General features: G+C 42.6%; 1 protein-coding gene across 2 annotated transcripts in view; it reads left to right on the top strand.

Annotated features, from left to right (window-relative positions):
* STRBP (spermatid perinuclear RNA binding protein) overlaps positions 1-22,806 on the top strand; it is an 86,003-nt gene that overhangs the window by 55,263 nt on the left and 7,934 nt on the right. For both annotated transcript variants that reach the window (XM_077835550.1, XM_077835551.1), the window contains exons 5-15: positions 685-829; positions 6,526-6,620; positions 7,029-7,124; positions 7,682-7,793; positions 8,420-8,517; positions 8,996-9,107; positions 11,825-11,917; positions 12,676-12,875; positions 15,936-16,094; positions 20,157-20,291; positions 21,355-21,495. In XM_077835550.1, the coding sequence (XP_077691676.1) occupies positions 685-829; positions 6,526-6,620; positions 7,029-7,124; positions 7,682-7,793; positions 8,420-8,517; positions 8,996-9,107; positions 11,825-11,917; positions 12,676-12,875; positions 15,936-16,094; positions 20,157-20,291; positions 21,355-21,495 (1,386 nt within the window). The remainder of the gene's footprint in view (positions 1-684; positions 830-6,525; positions 6,621-7,028; positions 7,125-7,681; positions 7,794-8,419; positions 8,518-8,995; positions 9,108-11,824; positions 11,918-12,675; positions 12,876-15,935; positions 16,095-20,156; positions 20,292-21,354; positions 21,496-22,806) is intronic.

Here is a 22,806-nt window from a genome sequence, read left to right as displayed (position 1 = left end):
ATGTGGGGTAGTGGAGAGGTTATGTTGCCTGCCTGTAACAGTGTTTTTTCTGGAGGAAGTAAGTGCCCTAGATTTATCTCCCCATTTGTAAAGACGTGGTGATTAGAAAGGGTAACTCTTACATGCTCTCTGGGGTTCCAGTTCTCTAAACTGGTCCATGTGGATGGACCCCATCTCCTACAGAGTCCCGTTGAAGCCAGTGCGGCTCCATGTAGGTGCCGAGGTCTTGTCCAGGCAGATTGGCTGGTAGGATTGGAGCCATTTATTCGCTTGCATCCGCTTCTAATTGTCAGGATGGTGGTAGACTGCAAGGGGGTTTGCATTTAGAGGCAGCACTGCTGAGAGTTAGATACTGTAAGAGCTACAATTGCTGGCAAGTAATTCACCCTTTGGCAACTTCAAAAGACGACTGATCATTGTCTGCACAGTGAGTGGGACACTGTAGTGCATTTATGCGGCCACCATTTAGCATTTTTCTGGTGAACAGCTGTTTGCGTTTTTAAAAATTATTTACGACTTCATCAACTCTTAGCTGAGGGTGGAGGGACAGTGCCTGGCAGAGCCTGTGTATTACAGCATTGCAAGTTCAGGGGTCATCTGCAAGGGGCAAATCTTTCTTTAGGAGGTGCTTCCTTTACCATGGTTGAGTGGGGATTTTTGAAAGTGTTTCTTGATGCCTTTCAGAAACTTACAGAAGAGAAGTACCAGGTGGAGCAGTGTGTGAACGAGGCAGCTATTATTATTCGTCACACAAAGGAGCCCACCCTAACACTGAAGGTGATACTTACATCCCCTCTCATTCGTGAGGAAACGGAGAAGAAGGACGGAGGTATATAGAGAGAGTCGTTTTTCTGCTTCCCTCAGAGTTTTCTCCTAAATGCTTTCTGACCGTGTAGCATAGGGTTCGTTAGGGAGTGAGGTCTCATTTTTATTGTATACTGTGTGTCATCATTAGCGTGGCTCACCTTGATAGGTTACAATGATTGTTCTTTAAACAGTCAGCAACCATTTAATTTTCACGTAAATGTATGTAAAATTCCATTTGCTGTGCACAGACAGCATTATTATAGCCTTGACTCAGACACCAATTAGATCTTATCTGAAAGAAAGCAGAACTAGTTATTAGTTAATAATTAAGCAGTGCCTGCACAGTCCTGTTTTTAAATTAAATCAGTCAAATTGGACTGGTTCATAAAATTATTCCTATTGTATAAAAACTGCTCTCTTAAAATGCAGTTCCTACAAAGCTGTGTCTCTTCCTGGCACACAGATTTTGCTAATTATTGTTGTGTATGTGTATTTCTGTCTTTAAGGTAAGAACTTCTTAACTAGGATACAGTTGAAGTTAAAGCTAAAATACTGCACTTCACTTCTGAAGTTAATGTTGTACCTACTGTCCTGAATGTAAAAATATATTTGGAAAATTATGCATCCTAATTCCTCCCCATCCATTCTTCCCTCTCTGCTGGGGACTTGCAACTTGGCCACAAGAAACTCTTAAGAAGCGTTGACTCTTAACATCTACGAGACTGGAAAGAAACCAAGAGTAACACAGAGCGAATGTAGCCGTGTTTTATTTTATTGTAATCTTCTTGTCAATAATTTCTGCTTCCGCTTCCCAAACCTATGCTTAGAACTTTCCACTGGATGATGTCAGACCTTTGACCAACTGGCCACTCTCTGTCATGACACCTGAGGCAGCTGGGCCCATGTGGGCTAGGGAACTCCCTATTGCTCTCTTCCCATTTCTAGACTTGCCACAAGTCCCTTTGCTTATTTCCCTTCCCACATGAAATACCAATACACTGAGAAATGTTGGTCAGTTTCTCTTCATTTTGTGGGGAGAGGGCAGGAAGGATTGATTTTCAAGTGAAATACAGAACTTAGACAGCAGTTGGAAGTGCAAGAATCTTGCAGTAGAAATGAATAGCAAAGATTCATTAATAAAAATGTCCCAGAATTCCCAAATCACTAATGGGGCTCTTGTGCAGAAACACAATTGTTTTTCTTTAAAACAAAAGCCAGATATTTGCAGACTGCTGCACTTTTTCTTCAACTTCCCGGCAAGTGCTGAGTTGAGGTTTGTTTCCATTGCAACAGATACACGCTCGTGAGACCGAGCACAAAAATTTATGGCAAGGTATTTTTAACATCACTATGTGCATGCACTTTTGCACAAATGTTTCTTCCTGTGTGATCCCTTACAGGAAAGGATGGTGCCTTCATCTGCTGGAATAGAAACCTGGACTTCATTAATTTGGGACTTGTCTGCTAAGATGAATGAGGACATGAATTTTCATGCTTTCTTGTTTTACTATATTTGTCGTTTTGTTACTGATTTAGGATCTTAAAATATTTTTCAAAATTTTGTTCAAAAACCTTGCAGTTCAACTTTTAAGTATAAAGATAGTCTCTGCAAATTTGTGATAGAGCTGTTGTTAGATCCACCCTTCCCATAAAACTGATGATGATAGACTGGTTAACACACCTGGTTCTGAAGTCCAGATTCTTTTGTAGTTGGCTTCAGTTTCTGTGACGTTCACTCCCTAGTTTATCTGAACAAAGAAAACTTGTAATATTCCCCTTCATAAGTTAATCATTTTTTCTTACTGTATTAAGTAACCAGCTAGAGGGGGAAAAGTGAAAATTTTTCAGCTATCTACAACCACTTCTAGTCACTTTGAGCCATTTTGGATTTACTAAGTGAATAAAGTTTCAAATCTAATATCAAGGGGAAATATTTAGAAAAACTATTCAGGAAAAAAAATTTAATATAAAGGGAAAATACTGCAACCCTTCTTTTGATGCTCCTGGACAAAGCCAGCCAAATACAGGTGTATTCCATATGCCATTTTAAAAACTATTCCTCGCTTTTCTTATTTACTTTTTTTTCTGATAGAAAAGCTTTTCAAGTTCTTCATAATTTGCTTTTCATCTTGCTAGTAAGATGAGCCATTCTATTCCGGCTGCTGCTTTTCTCTTTGTTCCTTAGTTGGCAGCAGACTACTAGTATGCTAAGAGGCTGGGCGAAACTGACCAAGATTTCCAGCAGTATGGTTTGATTACAGTCACTAATCTATCCTCTAACCAAATAAGCAAGATTAGGTGCAATGGAATTCTTTATCAGTGCTTCCATTTGTTCTGTAGGAATGTCGTGTGTACCTTCATGCCCTGATGTCAGAATGCAGAGAACAAACATTCCTGGGTTTCTCTTTAGTCTCCCCCCCTCTTTTTTTGGAGAAGTGTTAATGCTTAAAATCTGGTGGGTGTTCTATTTGTTTTTGCTGCTCGGTAGTAAAAACAAATACTAGACCAGTGCGTGTGCATTTCAGTATTCCTTCCAAGCGATCCCCTTGGAGCCATTGTACAAGCTCTGTTTTCTCCTTGTTAATGGAGAGGTCAAACGTTTGAATCTGGTGCATTCTGCATCAGAATGAAATTTATGGCCTCGGCAAGTTTTTAATATCACTCGTGTCCACCAAAGAACAGGATCTCTGTGAATTAGGCTTTCTCAGTGCCACTCTGCAAATAGTTGCAGTTACTGAACATGTACATTCAAAATAAGAAGTTCAAAATAAGAAGTAACTTCAGCCACCCAAATAAGATGGTGCTGAAAACAACTGAGTTCAGTAACTGAGCAACTGCTTCATAATCAGTCTGACACCCAGGACCTCGGTGGGCAGAGAGTCCACAAGTGCCCTTGAAGGACCTGCAGCGCAAGCCACAGATTTGCCTCCTCTCCAGAAAGTAGCCATGGTAGCTATACACTAACAATGTTGGCAGGGGAGATTATCGAAGGACTCGTTCTGTATGTGTTGCAGGCTCTGAATTAATGGCTGTTTTGTTTGTTTTTTTTAACAAACTCCTCAGTGCTGAGTGTCGTTTTTTAGAACTAAAAAAGGAAAAGAAGAAAGCTCCTCATACATGTTGAAAACTTTGATTGGGTCTCACTTTCCTGACTAGCAGAGCATGAAGAAACATGCCATTCTAATGAGGATGTCAAAAGGGAGTCTGCTGCAAGTTGCTCACCCCTCTTCACTGCCTGTTCTCTCCATCTTTCTGTTTAACAGAATCTTGCACCAAATGTTGACTGCCTGCAACTTCTGCAAAAGCTGCCCTGGAAACTCAAGGGTTAATGTAATGAATGCACTATTTTCAAAGGCATCCGTGACTCTGGCCTCTTTAAATAATCTCTAATGAGCGTCAGCATGCCACTGCAAAAGTAGGCTGTTTGTTGTATTTATGCTGAGTTACACTGAAGCCTGTTTAGTCACCTGTACAGTAATAGACAATACACCATGTTCTGGTTTATAAGTTAGTGGTAAAATTTAGTTTGCTTCATCAACAGTTGTAACATACTCTAGCAAAATGTTGTACAATCTTAGTTAGAAATAGGACTTAATGGACTTGCAAATTCACCGTAATTACTAAAATTGAACAAATTTTGCAGTCAGTCAACCTTTGCCATTTCTAATTTTTAAAGAAGATTCTAATCACTCATTGACAGTAGCTGTTTTAAGCTTTAAGCAGATGTTTATATTGTCCGCAGTAAAGGGTTTTGTTACAGAAACATTTAAAGATTTGTAACAAATATTGCACTTTCATATCCATAAAACACAATTTTCTTCTTGTAAACGAAGATGCAGAGGAAATTTGAAAGTAAAAGTCTTAAATTCCAAAGTCGTGATGCAAAGTGACCTTTTGTGCTTGTAAACAAATACCTGCTAATCCCGTAGAAGACTTTGCAGCTCTGATTGGGAGGACAGGAGTGGAGATGAATCTTAGCAATGCGATTATGTTGATGAGGGTAACAAGAAACAATGCAAATATCTGCTGCGAAGTTCATCAGGGTCAGAAAATAAGCATATCGCACTTCAGTCCTTCGCTGGGAGCAGAGCCAACAGATACAAACTAAACCCACAAGCTATCAGACAAGATGTCTCTGTTTCTGTTGAGCTTTACACTCTTGTTTTTCATTACCTTTTATCCATCATGATGTAATGGCTACAGCTTTGCTAGAGCAGTCTCCCTAGCCAACTGCATAGGAAATGAGGCCGTTTTAATATTAAAATAGTAATACCATGCAGCGTAACCTGTAAAAACAAATGGCAGCTGGAATATTAGCTGTAGGGGTGTGGGTGGGTATGCAGTGTATACAGTGGTATAAATTTTTCCCCTGCTTCTCCTAAGTAAAATTTAATGTTTTGCGAGATACTGACCTGGCATGCATCTACAAGCTGGTTTGGGTTCTGTATTTCAGTCAGCCCCAAACGGCTGTCTCTGTACAAATGCACATGAATTAGCTGTTATGAATGATGAAAAACAATATTTTTCTACATTACTGCCAATTTCAAGAGAAGCAATAGAATAGATTCCTAAGAACAGCATGTATTTATTCAAAGGGTCATTTTGAACTGTGGGTTGGTTTAGTTCCCAGTATGTGCTCATATGTCAGCTAAATGCTATTGACTAAGGAAGTTAGCCCTTGATCCTGCAGAGATACTTAGATGTGTGTAATTCTACTCATGAGGTAGTATAATCACATGAATGAAGTTAGGCATGGGGTTTATGAGTTTACAGAATCAGGGTTTTAATAATTTGTTCCTTTAAAAAACGAGAAAAATAATTTCTTATAGAACTAGATGTGATTGCTAGAAGCACTTGGTAGCATGTTGGATTTAAAAAGGTGGGGGGGAGTGTGAAACTTAACAGAAGATTTCAGTCTTTTGTGTGTCAACTCCTACTTTAGTTTAGTTAGACAACTTCTGTTGCTGTTGGGAAGAGAAGATTTTTATGAAAGAAAAAATCTTGAAATTGTTAACAGGATCTAGAAGTTTTACAACTTCTTTGCTGCTTTCATTTGTTACCTGGTTACACACAACACTACAGTCGGAGTGCAAGAACTTGTGTATCAAAATGTAAAGTGCACATTAACACAAGTTCTTTTTTTCTCCAATTCATTTATATTGGGTTAATATTGAAGAGAAATACACTTCTCCACTGTTAATTGCTGTGGCTTTGATAAAGATAAACTGGAAGTATCTTCAAATTTTCAGAAGGCACCTCAAAATCATTCCTTAATGCTTCCTGCCTCTGAGGCAAACTTTCTCCTTCAAGAAAATCTTCCCCTTGTTGAGAAGGTTGCTGTCAGTTAGTAATTCTGTGCTGATTTTATGCACCTGGAATAAAACCACAAACGGGAGGGAGGAACGAAAGAAGGAAAAGTGCTACATAGCTATTTTCTGCCCTGAAATGTGTTCTACATTTTTAATAAGATCCCAGATTGTCTGTAGAGTGGCCATCGATTCTGTATAAGAAGTGAATGCCTTTTGCTTCTGTTGCACATGTGCACAGTTACTACCTTTTTAATGGCTTGTTTGAATTAAATAACACCGTGCACTTAAAAAAAAATTAATTTTTTTCTGGGAGTCTTATTAGCTCATTGAGATGCTGCCGCTCGTTATGTACTGTGACAGAAACCCCTTGGTCAAATTGTATCTGTCTCTTTTTATCCCATTTTACCAGTAGACAATGTTGCGATGAAAGATCCTCCGGACTTATTGGACAGGCAGAAATGCCTGGAGGCCTTGGCCTCTCTGCGGCACGCCAAATGGTTTCAGGTTGGCTATTTGTTCTTATCTTGTTGTTGTTGTAGCCTTATGAGGGTTAATTTGAGACACTTCTAAGTTTAATGCCTTTTTTAATTTCTGTCTAGCCCATCTAGAATTTAGAATTCTGAGCGCTGTTCTGTAAAAGCAGCGACACTAGGTAGCGAGCCAACTGGTCTAGAGTTGTCATGAGGCTACAAAAGCAATTTTAACATTATGCTTCTTTTTTACTGTTAAGCCTGCCTTCCTATAAAACGCAGTATTTTGCTTTTATGTAACTTCATTTGTTTTGCATGAAACCGATTAAGTGCTAATTAGTAATCATGTTAAAGAACCTATGCCAGGACTCTGTACATTTTAAAAAGCAAAATTGAAGGCTGGATTTCAGCAGGTGTATTGGAACCATTTTGTTTGTTTTAGGCCAGGGCAAATGGACTAAAATCATGTGTAATTGTTCTACGTATTCTCCGTGATTTGTGCAACAGAGTCCCCACGTGGGCACCGCTAAAAGGATGGGTAAGTGTGGAACAAGAGTCAGATAGCAACTAGGTTTGAAAAGTCAGACCTTCAGTAAATGGCCACGGTGTCTTATGAGGGCTATAGAGTGGGCATGTGGAACTCAGCTCCCTGTTTCCCTTTCCCTCATCACACCCATTAAAACAATCTTTGGTTTAAAAAATTGCCTGTGGAGCTGAGGAGGGAGAGGGGCAGCGTGTGTCCATTTCAGTAACTCTGTATGGTGCCTGGAAACCATGGTGATGGACGGTGTCAGCAGGGCCTCGTGTGTGCTGCGGAATCCACCCCTTGCCACAGAAATCTGACACTTTTAAAAGCCTCTCGCTGCCATGGCTGGCGCAGGTGTAACCTTGGAAATGTGAGCTCAGTGTAAGCTGACGCAGTGGAGTTGGTGGGACCCTCCTGCTGGGAAAAGCTGCACACTGCAGAAATCCCCAGGTGAACAAACGCCCTGGGGTCACTAGGAGCAGCGCCTCATCCCCATTTGAAATGACGTCTCGTGTTTAACTGCCGCCACGCTCCAGCACCTGTACTAATTCTAATTTAATATCTTTTAGCCACTAGAGCTTATATGTGAAAAATCTATAGGTACTTGTAATAGACCGTTGGGCGCTGGGGAGGCCTTAAGACGAGTGATGGAGTGTTTGGCGTCTGGAATTCTGCTTCCTGGTAAGGGCCCACAATAAATTCAGACACACCAAAGATGGATCATGCCTCTGTTTTGAAATGTACATGTTTTCAATTCCTGCATGTTTTAAAATGCCTATTCTCAGGAGCAGCAAGCAGGAGGCTTAGCATGTGGATTGTTTGCAAGACATTGAGAAGCTCCATGATTAACGTAAAAATATATTGTCCCTATTAATAGTTGTGACGTTCCTATGCTGTGGTACTAATGATGTTACAGTGTCTGCTGGGGGTGGAGGTTGACATTAGAATGACTATTGGGGAGTCAGAGAGAAGACTATGGGCCAGACGCTCAGCTAGTATATATGAGTGTTTTGAAATCAGTAGTTCTCCCAGGTTTTAAAACGCCACTGCCAAATTCTTAGCCGTTGGTGCCTCTGTCTTATGTGTGCAGTGTTGACAACAACAATTTAAACGGCCCTTCTCATTTAGGGGGTAAAACCTTAGGATTTGCTTGTTTCTAAGGCTGTTTCAGTCCCCATTGAGATAGATGGGGGCTCTGCACACTCATCGGAGAGTAGAATTTAGCTGTTGTGACTTCCATTTGACTCCAGCAGTCATTTGGTTGGTGTTTCTGACATGTTCTGAACTGTCTGTTTTCCCCCTTGTAGGTGGCCCTGGCCTGCATGATCCCTGTGAGCGGGAGCCAACAGATGCTTTGTCCTATATGACCGTGCAGCAAAAAGAAGCCATTACACACAGTGCTCAGGTAGAAAACCTCTGCTTCCAGGAACCTAAGTGTCATTTCTGCTGAAGAACGTCTGATTTACAGCATTCAGTTTACCCCTTTGCTCAGGATGGCTTCTTTCTTGCAGTAGAATCATGGCAGCTGTTCTCATGCCCTGCACGGGAGGGATTAAATAAAGGTTTTGAGAATATAGGAGTTCTGTTATGAATGAAATCTTCTCCTTGAGAAGGCCAGCTGAAAGCCTGTGCTTCGTGTAGGTCCCACTTTAAGTACCTGTGGCGCATAGGTCCTGTGCTGGTGCTCTGAACAGGGCTGAATTTCATACAGTGTATCCCAGAAGTGGCTGTTTCTATTATCTCTCTCTAATTAACCCTTTCCATAGAGATTTGAGTCCTTCCTCATAGGAGAGATGTTGATCCTGTGTCTAGAGTTTTAATCAGAAGTTCAGACACCTGGGCAGAGCATTGCAGTGATGTATCTCGTTTCTGCTTTTCCCTAGCACGCGCTCAGGCTATCAGCCTTTGGTCAGATCTATAAGGTGCTCGAAATGGACCCTCTCCCATCAAATAAATCCTTTCAGAAATATTCCTGGTCAGTTGCTGACAAAGAAGGTGAGTCCAGACTGTCTCTTGGGGAAATGTTGTTAAAAACACAAACCGGATGTAACCTGGGTGCTAAACTGAGTCTTTGGAACATAGCTTGGTGAAATTCTGGGTTATGTGCTGTGTGTGTCAGAAGAACTTTCTTTTTAAAAAAAAAAATGGTTATAATATTAGAGGAAAATCTATCCGCGGTCTCTAGTCACTAAATAATAGAACTTACAAAAGAACATGGAAAATATAACCGCTGCAGTGTAGCATGTGGTTTTCTTCTGATGTATGTCCTCCTTGCGGCCTGGGGAGTGAAAGTAATGCATAGTCTCTTATGCTAGGGGAGCAAGAACCTTTAGACAAGCCAAAATGAGCAATATTAGGTCAGTGTCCTTGCTCAGATTCACTGCAAAGAATCCCTTAGAGAAAATGGTAAAGTAAAATAAAATTGTCCTAAAAAACTATCTCTAAGCACAGTATTGTTACAGTTTTTATCTTTAACTATATTATTTTTTAAAAAAAAAAAGTAGATTTCCATAGTCTGAACCAGTGGTGGACCAAATATCCAAACAATACATCAGGCAATCCTCATAGCTCCATCTGTCTCACCCACTCTTAGACCCTGAAATGAATGTTAAGGATATTTTCTAACCAGAATTAAAATGGTGCAGTGATGTTCAATTCGGTTTTCTGGGAGGCCAAATCAGGCATTGCTCAAACCTCGGAGGGCTCTTCCAGTGTTTGCTCTCTAGTGAAAGCATGCCAATTCTTTGCCTGGCTGGAAGGGGTTAGCAGCCTGTGGCGCGTGCGCTGAAGATGGCATGTTGGCTGATTTTTTTGAATGGCACACAGGGTGCTAGTCCAATTAGGGGCAGTTCATTTTCCCTTTACAATCATGCCATTTTACAAGTAAAATCTGTTCATCCAAATTTCAGCTCACCAAAAATCCTGAGTCTCTGAATGAGTAGTGTTTCCCCCAGGGTAGGGAGAAGGGAGTAGCTGCCGAAGACAGGAGCCTCCTTAAGGCTACTTGAGTGCAGGGAGCTGGGAAAAAGGGGGGGCTGTGGGGGAGCTGGGAGAAACCTGGGGAGCAAGGAGTGACCCCGCCCCCGAGCCTGTCCCATCCCTGCCTCTTGCTCCCAGATGGGGACCCTGCTGTAGGGATGGCCTACTACCTGGCTCCAGCTCTCCCTACCTGATCCCAGCTGCAGTGTCCCCATGCTGACCTGCCTCTCCCCTGGGCTGGCACCTGCTGGTGTGGAGGATGCTGTGTAGCCGGAGAGGGAAAGGGATCTCCTGGCAGGGGAGCCCAGGGGCTGGAGCCCAGGAGCCAGGTAGTGGGACTGCCCTTACAGTGGAGCCCCTAGCAGGGAGCAGGATGGAACAGCTGACAACGAGCAGGATAACCAGAACGACTTGTGGGCCACATGTGGCCAATATGCTGCTAACTGAAGAACACTGCTGTAGAGGTTTAGAGATCAGAGATTTTAGAACAGGCAGTTCGGATCAAGGTGAGTGGAACAAGCCAAAGGACTTGCTCCCTGTCATAAAGTTGCCAAAGTCCACATGAAAGATTAATTCTAAAGCATTTTTAAAAATTATTCCCCTTTTCCACTCTCTTTGGCATTTCAGTTTCACTGGTTATGTTAGCATAGTTCCTTTAGTTGGATCTGATTAATGCATTCTGTTAGACCATTTGCTCAATCCAGGCCATTTTATAATTGAGAGCTCATGTCTTTGGAGTTGGAGCACTGTCACAGAAATAATAGTTTCGTGTCACTTGATAATGGTGAGGCCAGTTCTAGCCATTTATTTTTAAAGTGAGAACATTGATCCAGTGACACTATTACAGGGACTTTATTTCTATTATGGCAAATGATGGAGGTAGAGATGCTTTTTTTCCCCATCTGATGGATGCTGAGCTCAGGAGAAGTATTGACATACTGTATTCTGATAGATCTGTTGTGTATTTCAGCTGGAGGTAGCTTATCTATAAAAACACAATGAGATTGAATGAGGAAGACAGGTTTGTTTTGTTTGTTTGTTTTTTGGTCCCGCTACTGTTGATATCTAAAATGTTAGCAGCCCTACAGTCTGGTGGGCAGGCACATTTGAGATATAAAATAATGTAAATGAAATACAATACTAAAGAGACAGTGATTTCTCTGGCACTGAGTGTTAAGATTTATTTACTGAACCAAAGCTGCCTCCAATTACAGAAACTTTTGAAGTTTGCTGAAATACAAAGTCAGTGTTGGATTTTGCTTTTCCTGGATCTCTGACTTCAGCTCCCCTAAAGAATGTTGGCTTTTAAAATAAAACTTCAACTGTTGGACTTAAGAAATCTCTTGCAGAGATTTCCAGATATTTGCGATGATGATTAGAATAAATGTAACACTATCTATAGGCCTTACTATTGATATTTGAACTGGTAAGGAAGTGGAGGTTTGAATGTGATTTGATTGGCTAATGTTGCCAAGTTCAGTACTCTGGACCTCTGCAGGCAACAGTGGAAACTTAAAGACTCCCCACATGACCTTCTGCCGCCAGTTATAAGCTAACGCTTTCTTCTATGTAGAAATATAAATTCTTTAACAATCACCTGTCAGGGTCTGTATTTATTATAAGGTTAACGTCAAAGCAGAAAGTAATGGGACTAATCAGACAGGTGCTATGGGATTGTTGCCTTGTTTTCCGCTATCTATTAAATCCATATTACAAGGAGAACTGTCTTTTAGGTGCTGGCTCCTCTGCTCTGAAAAGGCCATTTGAAGATGGATTAGGGGATGATAAAGATCCAAATAAAAAGATGAAGCGCAACTTGAGGAAAAGTAAGTGCAGCTTTTATCTGTTCTGACTTCAAGGAGCCATTGTTGGTTATAGTAGGAGCAGAGACAAAAACTTCTTGGTGTTTGTGTGGAACGGCATGTGAAATTGTGGAATGAAGTGTGTGTTCTCAATCCCACTGTGCTCAGAACTTCAAACTCCTCTGCTTAAAGGTGGGTTTCAATTTCTTTGCACACATTTGACTGACTGACTGACTCACGTCACTGATGAGGTTACTCCAGCAGGTGATATTAAAACTTAGGTTGTCCAAAGAATTCGGGTATTTTATTTGTAATGTCTGGCAGTTGTCTCTCAAACAGCCTCAGACCAAGACCTCAAATATGTAGAACTGACTGTTCACATCCCACATTTGGGACAGGAGATAGGTGCTGATTCCATTGACAGATCACCTGTATTGTATATACAAACCAGGAGTTTTTTCTGGATTATTGTGAACAAATCGCTCCTGGTGCCTAGTTTCATGTGGAATCCGGCTGCAGGTAGCACTCACAGTACCGTATGACCTATGAAATTCCATATCAAGTTGTAGCAGCCAGGAAGAACATGCAGGGGAATGGTCTAAAGGGATTGAGTAGTAATGGTCATGATCCACTGGGGGGGTGAATGGCTGGAGGCTTCATTCATTCATGTTTATATAGCGCACTTAACTGCTCAGGTGGATGGTGCTTTAGAAATGCAAAATGTTTCCCTTCTCCATTTCTTTTGTTAATCTTTTTTTCCTTCCCACCCTCTCCCATAATAGTCCTAGACAGTAAAGCAATCGATCTCATGAACGCTCTGATGAGACTGAACCAAATCAGGCCAGGGCTTCAGTATAAGCTTCTGTCGCAGTCGGGTCCAGTCCATGCCCCAGTCTTCACAATGTCTGTAGATGTTGATGGTACGACCTATGAAGCATCAGGACCTTCTAAGAAAACAGCTAAGCTCCATGTGGCAGTGAAGGTAAGGCAGAGACTTGAATATGAATTAAGTTGATAATTCCAGCCCCAGATCCTGGAAAACACAGAACGAATATGATCAGAACTATCAATGGGCAAACCCTCTAAGGAGAGGCAGTGTGGATCAAACCTGCTATCTTGAGACTTTTCAAAGTGCTCTGGCACGTCCAGATCCCATGGTGAACAGGTAAGAGGGGAAAGGTGAACTGAGCTGTCCAAGCCTCTAGAGGTCGGTGAGTGAGTATGAGTGGGTTCTGTGTTTTGGTTTTTTTGGTTGCCCTTGCTAGTTACTAGTATGATGGCTCATCCTTCCGTTGTTCCCATTCCCCTCACCTCTGCCTGTCCCTATCCTTGGGTTGTGAGCTCCTTGGAGCAGGGACCTTCTCATCTTGAGTGTTTGGAAATCACCTAGTACATCTTAGGTGCTACAGTAAATAGAGGATGGTGAATCACAATAGTCTATCAGTATGAGGCAGCCTGAACCATACCCCATTGTTCCCCTTTCCAGAGGCTCCGTGGGAGAAAGCTGGAGTTGGTAAAACAGTGAGACTTGAGTTGGTGTCTAGTAAATAAAAAAGGCCACCATAGTCATCCCCATATAAATTCGTAGATAGATTAGGGTCTGCTGTACCAGACATTCCCTGTGTGCATTGCTGAGGAGGGAGGAAAAGTTGTCTGCAAACTGCAAAAACAAAATGAGAATCTGAGTGCGCAGAGCTGCAATTACAAGAACAAACCCATCTGTCATTATCTGTGCTTCCTTTCATGTATTTTGAGTGAACTTCCTTTTCAGAAGGTTCATCTGGCAACTTTCAGTTTTCCTTTGATTTAGGAGTTTGAAAATCCCATTGTCCCTTTGCTTTCATGCTCAAAGCGCCCAAAAGTATTTGACAGAATGTATCATTCTGCAGGAGATGTGGCTTTGTATGTGTCCTCCCATCCCATCGTCCTTACACCTACATTTTGCCCCAGTAATTATTCTCTTTTCTTAATACCATTAATAATTCTGCCTTGAAAATCAGGATCTTATCTCTGCCCCCCTCCCCCTTCCTGGCTGGAGCATCCCATAGCCCCATTTTCCCCAAATTTACCCACCCACCCTGTGAGCTATGCTTTGGAACCACCCTCTTTCAAGCTGAGGACCAGCTGGCAGGCCGGCCCTGCAGAGCCCAGCATTGCTGCTCCCTGGCAGCCCACGCCCTGCTTGCTCACACACCAAGAGATTGTAGGGCTAAATTAGTATGTTTCCATTTTTAGGGTTCACTGTTTATATACTTAAAGCTCTAAATCTGTAGCTGTCTTTGACAGGCAAGTGATGGTGTTGCACCCCCGAACGGGGCGGGGAGGAATGGAGCTGTCTGTGACTGCGGTACTTGCCCCGACCAACCTTTGGGGCAGGGAAAAGGGGGCTGGAGCTGCCTGGGCCCTTTGATTGGAGGGGAATATTTATTTATGCTGTTTCCAGTTCCATGTTCAGTGTTTGGCATCTGTAGGCATGTCTGCAAGCTTTGCTTTTGAGACCAAACTTTCAGAGGGGGCCTCAGCTTGGCCTCGGAGTCCGTTCACACCTACATTTTTGTGCCCACTGAACACATCTGCATAGGCAGACCAGGGAGTCAGTCACAGAACTGCCTGACCTGCCGCATCATTGTGCGTGATGGGGGAGAGTGCCCCCTCTCTTCCGGAGACCCCTTGGGGAAAGTGTTTGGCTGTGACAAAATCAGGTTCTGTGCTTCTCTCCTACAAAGTGGCTGATTGAAAGCAGCCTGGGGACAGCCCAGGAGGTTTGAAGTACTTCATATTCCTGTCCAGATAAAATAGCCAATTACTCCCTTACATCTCCATTAGCCTGGGTCTCCTTTACTGATTCACTGCCAGGCACACCTCAGATCAGGCCACCCCTACAGCACTGAGAGGGAGGTGCATCTTTGGTTATGTTTGTCAGCTGATGTTCTTGGACCAGCTGCAGATGGGAAGCCTTTTCAGTCCTAGATTCCAGCCGTGCTGTGTTCGAGCCAAGATTTTTATCTTTAGGCTGCACGTTACCATTTGCTTAGGGTTACCATATTTCAGGTTCCCAAAAACCTGAACACTGCAGGGGGAGGGAAATACAGTTGGGGGTGCTGGAGGGCGTACTTGTGGCAGGGGGTACTCACTGGAAGTGGGGGGCAGCGTCGTTCCCTGTCACAAAAGCAGGGCCCAGCTGTCAGTCAGTGCCCAGGGCACCAGCCCAGGATGCTGCGACAGTCATCGGTCAGCGCCTCCCTGCAGGATCACTTCCCCAAGGCTGAGAGCTGGGGCCTGGGTGAGCAGGATCCGGCAGCCCTGACTTGCAGGGGAATGGTCCCATCGGGAGTCTTTCTGAGCTGCAGCTTGTCTGCTCTGCAAAAACCCAGGATGTTTTGCCTGTTGTTTGAAAACACTACCTGGACAGAGAAGAAAGCAGGCTCAAAAAAAAGAGGTTCTGTCTGGGAAAACCCAGGCACACGGTAACTCCTGCATTTGTTGCCACCTTGGAAACTGAAAACAGTTAACATCTGGGCTTGATGCTACATGTGTAGCATCCTATATTGCAGATGGCCTGGTGCCTCAGTTCCTAGGAGACGCTTTGTCCTTGCTCTGCAAACTTGTGTATGCTGAGCTCAAAGGAGCTTAAGATGCAAAACAGAATGTCTTGGTCACGCTGTCAAGTAGTATTACATAGTGGATGTGGTCTAACTGGAGTTGTAAATAGTTAACTACTTTGCATATAGATCCTGTATCTTATAGGTTGAATTTTAATCCCATATTATACATGGGAGCCTCCGTCTGGAAAATGGTATTTATGAACTGCTGGTGCATTTGACACTGGAAACTCTCAATTATATTTTGCAGCTTAGGAAGGTTGGGGCCCATTTTCCCATTAGTACTTGATTTTTGCTGTTTTTAACTGGGTGAAAAATGAACTTCAAAGTGAGTTACCTCGTGAAGTGTATGTGGCCTTTTTACTGCTGTATAATCAGCCTTGCATTCACTTCCAAACCCCAAACTGGTTTTACATCTTGTTTAATGTCGTTTGGTATAGGTATTACAAGCAATGGGCTACCCAACTGGCTTTGATGCAGATATTGAGTGCATGAGCTCTGATGAAAAATCAGATACCGAAGGCAAAAATGAGACTGTCTCTTCAAACTCGAGCAATAATACTGGAAATTCTACAATTGACACCTCCTCTACCTTGGAGGTGGGTATTCACTGGAAAACGCAGTGACAGAGCGCTTTCCATGAGGACAATGGTCTTGTGTAGTTAAGGCACTGGATTGGGAATCAAGAGATCAGGTTTCAATTCCCATCTCTGCCACAGACTGCCAGTGAGACCATGGGCAAATCCCTTCCATCTCTCTGTGCCTCTGTTCCTGAGCCGTAACGTGAGGATCTTTCTTTCTTTCTGTCTTTCTTTCTGTCTTTCTGTCTGTCTTTCTTTCTCGTCATATTTAGACTGTGAGCTCTTCAGGGTAAGACAGTCTTACTATGCACCTAGCACGCTGAGGCCTCAATCTTGGCACACTTGTAAGACAAATAAGTAACAAGTGTAATGTTTTTCTATTTTATAACATAATTCATTGTTTGGAGCTGTTTTTATATTAAAAGTACCTATAGATTGATAGAAGTACAGAAAAGTAACAAACTGAATAGGGATGCATTTAAATAATGTGAAAGGCATTATCATGTTTTTAAATGTGTATTTATGAATTGACTAGAAAAATGCTACAGTCTAAAGTTACGCTAGCTTAATTTTAGGACTTGTAGCTTAATTAAGGAACTCTAAAGAGCAAATTGTGCTTCTATTTTCCCACTGAATTTGTGGGAAATGTAGTATTCCCTGAAGGACCAAATGCCTTAACTTGACCACTCTATGCTGAATGTTTCCAAGAGTCCAGTTGAAAGGGGTCTGCAGTATGTTATTAATTAAATATTTTCTTAAACCATTTCCAATATTTACATAGTTGTCATGAGCTGACAAACCAAGCAATTCAGAGTTCTCTCTTAGGGTGTGTCTGTACCGCGATTAAAAACCTGCGGGCGCAGAGTCTCGGGTCAGTTGACTCAGGCTCGTGGGGCTTGGGCCTCAGTGTAGATATTTGGGCTCAGGCTGGAGCCCATGCTCTGAGACCCAGTGAGCCCGGGCCCAAGTGTCTACACTGCAATTTTATAGCCCCGTAAACTAAGTCCACTGTCCCTGGCCAGCCGCAGCCATGCCGTGGGCCTTTTATTGCAGTGTAGACATACTCTTAGACTCTATTCTCCCCATCTCCATTTGTACCACCATTCTTCATAATCATCCCGAGGAATTCTAGAAGCGTGTTTGTGTTAAGCGTGGAAGCGAGAGCTTTAATTTGAATTTTCATTGCTGTAGCTGATACCTTTGTGATGCACTCAGGAGGTTGTGCAGATAAATAGATATAGAATTTTGCCTTATTTTTAGATATAATGCTCCTTTCAAATGTAAGTGCTTTTTTGCTATACATATAAATTTAAGTAATCTGCCTGCTCTATAGATGCTTTTCAGTACATTGAAATGTGGATTTCTTCATAACTTAACCAATTTAGATAATGTGACTTCAAACTTAGAGCCAGACAATGTATAATCACTAAGGCTGAGATTTTGCCAGTATTTTTAGTGAAAGTCACGGACAGGTCATGGGCAATAAACAATAAATCGCAAAAGCCCGAGGTGCCCCTCCCAGGTGATGAAGTCTTGGAGGACATGTAAAATCCCGGACTTCTGTGACCAACTCATAGCCTTAATAATCATTGTGAGCCAAGGTGCCTAGCGTAGCCCTCACTGGAAATGCCAAGGTCAGGGCAGGTTGCAAAAAGGAGAGCAGATACTCCCAAGACTGTGGGTAACACTGAAGTTCTACTCCCCAACCAGTCACAAACTGCTTCTGATCCCTACCCTGGTTACCAAGAAGAAGAAGGAGGGAAAAAAAAAACAAACCACACAGCCCCTTTATTGCATTCCAGTTTCAGACTCCCAATCAGCACCTAGGTGCAGTAAGGTGAGAAGTTATTTTAAAAATTCTGCTCACTATACAAAATGTTCTTCTGACCCCAAAGGGCCAGCCACATTGCCAGGTCATAGAGTAGCAGCCGTGTTAGTCTGTATCTGCAAAAAGAAAAGGAGGACTTGTGGCACCTTAGAGACTAACAAATTTATTGGAGCATTAAATATAAATAAATTTGTTAGTCTCTAAGGTGCCACAAGTCCTCCTTTTCTTATTCCCAGGTCAATATTAGGTTGGATCTTTCCCAAAATCCCATGCTGCCAGCCAATCCTTTAGCATCTAAATCTACAGGTTTACTATGAAGAAAAAAGGACAAGAAGAGTTGTTAAATGATAAAACAATTACATACATACATGGACTCTGAAGTCTTTGTATCAGGTTCTTAGCAGTGTTGGTGAGTTTGCTGGCTTGAAAGTCCCTCTGGAATACATCCACAGCTTGGTTGGGTCATTCAGTCCTTTGTTCAGAGCTTCAGTTTGTAGAAAAGTTACTCCAGAAGTAAGAAGCAGGAATGAATTAAAAATGGAGAAGATGCAGCTGCCTTTTATAGTCTTTTGCCATGCGGCTTGTCTTTCCTTTGTTTCAAACACAAGCTGCCCAGCACATCCCCTGGAGTGCCTTAGAGTTCTGTCCATACGCATGCCCCTGCATGCCTTGCTGAGTCATAAGATGTAGCCCTGACCCTTTCAATGAGTTCAGTGTATAGTTGATGTCCCTGGATGAGCCATCAAGCAGGCTGGGCAGTGTTGATGCCAATCTGTCTGGGGATGTCACCCTGATGCACAGCACAGGTTCGGAAATACGGATATACCCTAAATATCGATAACTTACAACACAAAGATAATACAAACATATAAACAAGATTACCGTATCTAGTGAATTATAACTTTTCCGATGATACCTTACATGGTATATCTAGTAAGGTTCATTGCACTTTTATAATATTGGTATCAACAATATTATAAAATGTCTCCCATATTCCATACAGCATCACAATCATATAAGCCTTTTTAACCCTGTTTTAAAAAGAACTAGAATCATTTAGATGGTTTTTAACTAAAGGCAAATCGTAACTGTTTTTCATGTAAAAAGTTAGAAATGTTTACAAGGGCTAAGGTTTTCAAAAGTGACTCAGGATTTTGGGTGCCTAAATTGAGATGCCTTAAAGGGACCTTATTTTCAGAGGGCAGGTGCCTCGAGTTGGGTACTTGACACTTCTGAAAATCTTGGCCTGGCTCTCCTAATTTTCTATGTTCTTCTCACTTTTCAGTATCTGCTTTGGTGCCTCCAGCACAGCAGACTATAATGCAGTCTGCTATGCTGGTGTACTGGCTCTTTGTGTCTGCATTTCTAACCCAAGATAACAGCTATATCTACTAAAAGAACAGGAGGACTTGTGGCACCTTAGAGACTAACCAATTTATTTGAGCATAAGCTTTCGTGAGCTACAGCTACATCCGATGAAGTGAGCTGTAGCTCACGAAAGCTCATGCTCAAATAAATTGGTTAGTCTCTAAGGTGCCACAAGTCCTCCTGTTCTTTTTGCGAATACAGACTAACACGGCTGCTCCTCTGAAACCAGCTATATCTACTGTGATGTGTGACCTACACTCTGTGGTTTCCCCAGTCAGAGATTGGAAGTGCCAAAGGGATGGTTAGATGAGGCAGTAGAGATGTGTGGACCTGGGAAAACCAGTCCCCTTCTGTTTAGTAGCAGAGAGTTGCTTTCAAGAAACTTGACACCTTGACGATCTGTCCTTCAGCCTGGGTGCCCTTTGAGTCTAGGCTCCCGGGGCAGCCAGCAGCATGACGCTCCGTGCTGTGATGTGAAGGTAATCGCGATTGGTCATGGAGACACCGACTGCCTGGCTAGCTGCCTGCTGCGCTTGAAAATGAGCGGGTGGCAGTATTTTATTTTATTTTATTTTTTAAATGGTTCATCCCTCCGCTTTCCTTGGGGGCGGGGCTTCATATCTGCTGTTCTGGTGCAGCAGGTTGGGCTGAAGCTCTGACAACGCTGTGTCTCTGTTGCCGGTCCGTCCCTAGAGAGCCTGCTAAGGCGGATGTATCAGGAAGAACTGGCTGTTGCAGAAACACAAAAGGAAGATGATTAATACTGGCGTTTTCCAGGTGGGCAGCCAGACTGTCCAGGTGGGCAGCTGTTATAGGCAGACATGCTGTAGATGTGTGTCTGCCATTCAGAGTTGTTACGGTTATAATATATCTTGTCTCTGTAGGTAAGAACTCAGGGCCCTATCCTCACAGCAAGTGGCAAAAACCCAGTGATGGAGCTAAATGAAAAAAGAAGAGGTCTTAAGTATGAGCTCATCTCTGAGACAGGTGGGAGCCATGATAAGCGCTTTGTAATGGAGGTGAGTGAAGCAGTGCTCGGAAATCTGCAGGTGGTTTTGCTGACCGTGCTTCAGTCCTCTTGGTAGCTTTCATTTGCCACTTAATGTTATTCCAGAGCCTTACTGTTTGTTCTCTTCCACAAGAGGGATGGTAACCTTTTCAGGTTCCTGTATCTCCCAGTGCCAGGATGACTGTGGAGATGGCAGGGGAATGTTCTCCTTGCCCTAGGTAATTCAGCAAGGAGGATTTGGTTATGAAAGCCCCTAAACACATCACATCCCTGCCCTGCCATGGCGAGAGGGCAGCTGAGTAACGAAAACCACTACCCACTGTGTGTCATGGACGGGTCCTGGCAGCCCTGTATGGGTGCCCTGATTTGATCCTCTTGTTGCCAGCCTAGCAGGAGTTAGGAATGATGTAACAGAGAGAGCCCATTCAGTCTCTGGCTCATTTTACTCTGCAGCAGCAGGTTCTTGGGCTGACATAGAATCAGCATTGATGGTCTCTAAAGAGAGTACAAGGTAGCTCTCTTTAGCCAAAGGGTAGCCATAATGCAGGTTCTTGAAGATGATGGAGGTGCAAAGCTGATTGATTAGGGTCGTAGGTGCCCCAAAAATGTTGTGGGGTTTGGGGATCATTTAAAAGTATAATTTTGGGTGAGATATAAAGCTAAGGTCCTGCTCACCAAAGACTTCATGGCAACCTTCCCAAATACCAGCGAGTTAATCCCTGCCAAATTCCATCCCAAGTAAATGTATTTTACCTCTTTAAATTCCCCGTTCTGTTTCAAGTTGATATGGGATTCCTAACTTCTGTCCTGTTAATCAGCTGTATTTCAGAAGTGGTTAGTGGATCAAGTGATCACTACCTATCACATGGAGCTACTGGGTTTAATTAGCTCTCGATTGTGGAGTGCTTTGAACTCACTGGAGGAAATACAAGTTAGTTTCACCCATAACTGGACTTACTTGTTGAAGTTTTTTTTATAAATGACTCATGTTTCTAGCTGGGATCTGGTTGTAAATATGAGTTGTCGTTCCCACCAGGAAAAGTACTGGCTCTAAATTAACCTCTTGGCTTTAGGTAGAAGTAGATGGGCAGAAGTTCAGAGGCGCAGGTCCAAATAAGAAGGTGGCAAAAGCGAGCGCTGCTTTAGCAGCACTTGAGAAACTCTTTTCTGGGCCTAATGCAGCCAACAATAAGAAAAAGAAGATTCTCCCTCAGGTAAGAATCCCCAGTTGCCTTGTATAGTTAGCACCATTACCTATGTCAGCACCGCCCTGGGGTAGCATTAGATAATGGTGGCTGCAGAGGGGCACATGACTTCAGTCTGTTGTTTTTCAGCAGGTCCATTGGAAGCATTGTCTTTTGGTTTTATTACTCTGTTGTTGTTAATTTGTTAATTGGACTGAGAGGCCTGAGCTGATGTGAGGGCCTCAGTGTGTTAGGGCTGTACAAGGACACAGAACAGTCTATGCCCCAAAGTGCTTACCATCTTACATAAAGAAGACAGAGAGGGGGGAAGTGACTTTGCCCAAGGTCACACAGTTGGTCAGGGCTGGAGTCGGTTATAGAACTCAGGTCTCCTGAGTTCAAGTCCAGTGCAATACCCTAGGCTGCATTACGTCTCTGATAGCAACAGAGGCAGACTTAAAGAATATCTTGTTTATAGCCTGGTGATAGACACAACCTCTAGCTTCTAGACTAAGTTGAATTTTGAGCCTAAACTGTTTGAGGGGTATCCCTTTTCAAATGCAGCATTTCACTGGATGAGGAGGATTTGTTTTATAAAAACTTCACTTCAATCTTCTTTTTATATTAGATTCTGATAATTCAAATAATTAAAAAGGTTACTGAGAGCCACAGTGATCTGTCCATTCTATATTGTCAGTGTACTTCTTCCAGAGAGCCCCACACAGAAAAAGTCCTAACAGTTACAGCTTTGATCTGCATTGTGCAGATTAACTAGAATTAGGATTTCTTTTCCAGTCTTTGCAAAAATGAATTTTGTTCCATCCTGCTGCAGCATAAAATATAGTCAGAGAAATTATCAGCCACGTGTATTCGTTAAGTTCTGTACCTAACAATTATGTTTATAGAATTCTCCTGGGCGCACTGAGACCTCTAGTTCCTGCATCATGGAAGTTCTTCAGCTTCCATTATTATTTTAAAATCCAGTTCCTGAAGAATGTTGTTCCACACACAGATGGCAGTTAAGAATATGACTCTGATTTTTAGTCATATTCTGCTCTTATTTCTTTGCAATAAGCCATGTTAATACTGCTCTTCTAAAGCTCTCTGATCCGCTACATGAGGTTGCCGGTTAGCCTGCAGCTGCTGAATATGCTTGGGGAACGATGCGCTTTGATGCACACATGCAGACTCTCTCCCTTTATTTAAAAAGAAGGAAAAATCAGAGTGTCTAAAGGAGATTTGGCCAGCGCAGTCTAGGGTTAGAACAACAGAGCTGTCTACACAAGTGTAGCTATTGTGCACTTCGAGAAGAAAAAATTAAGAAATGGCGTTTACTGAGTA

The sequence above is a fragment of the Eretmochelys imbricata genome, chromosome 16, assembly GCF_965152235.1.
Source record: "Eretmochelys imbricata isolate rEreImb1 chromosome 16, rEreImb1.hap1, whole genome shotgun sequence".
NCBI lineage: Eukaryota > Metazoa > Chordata > Testudines > Cheloniidae > Eretmochelys > Eretmochelys imbricata.
Note: the sequence above shows the minus strand (reverse complement) of the source record. Positions and strands in the feature narration are given on the sequence as shown.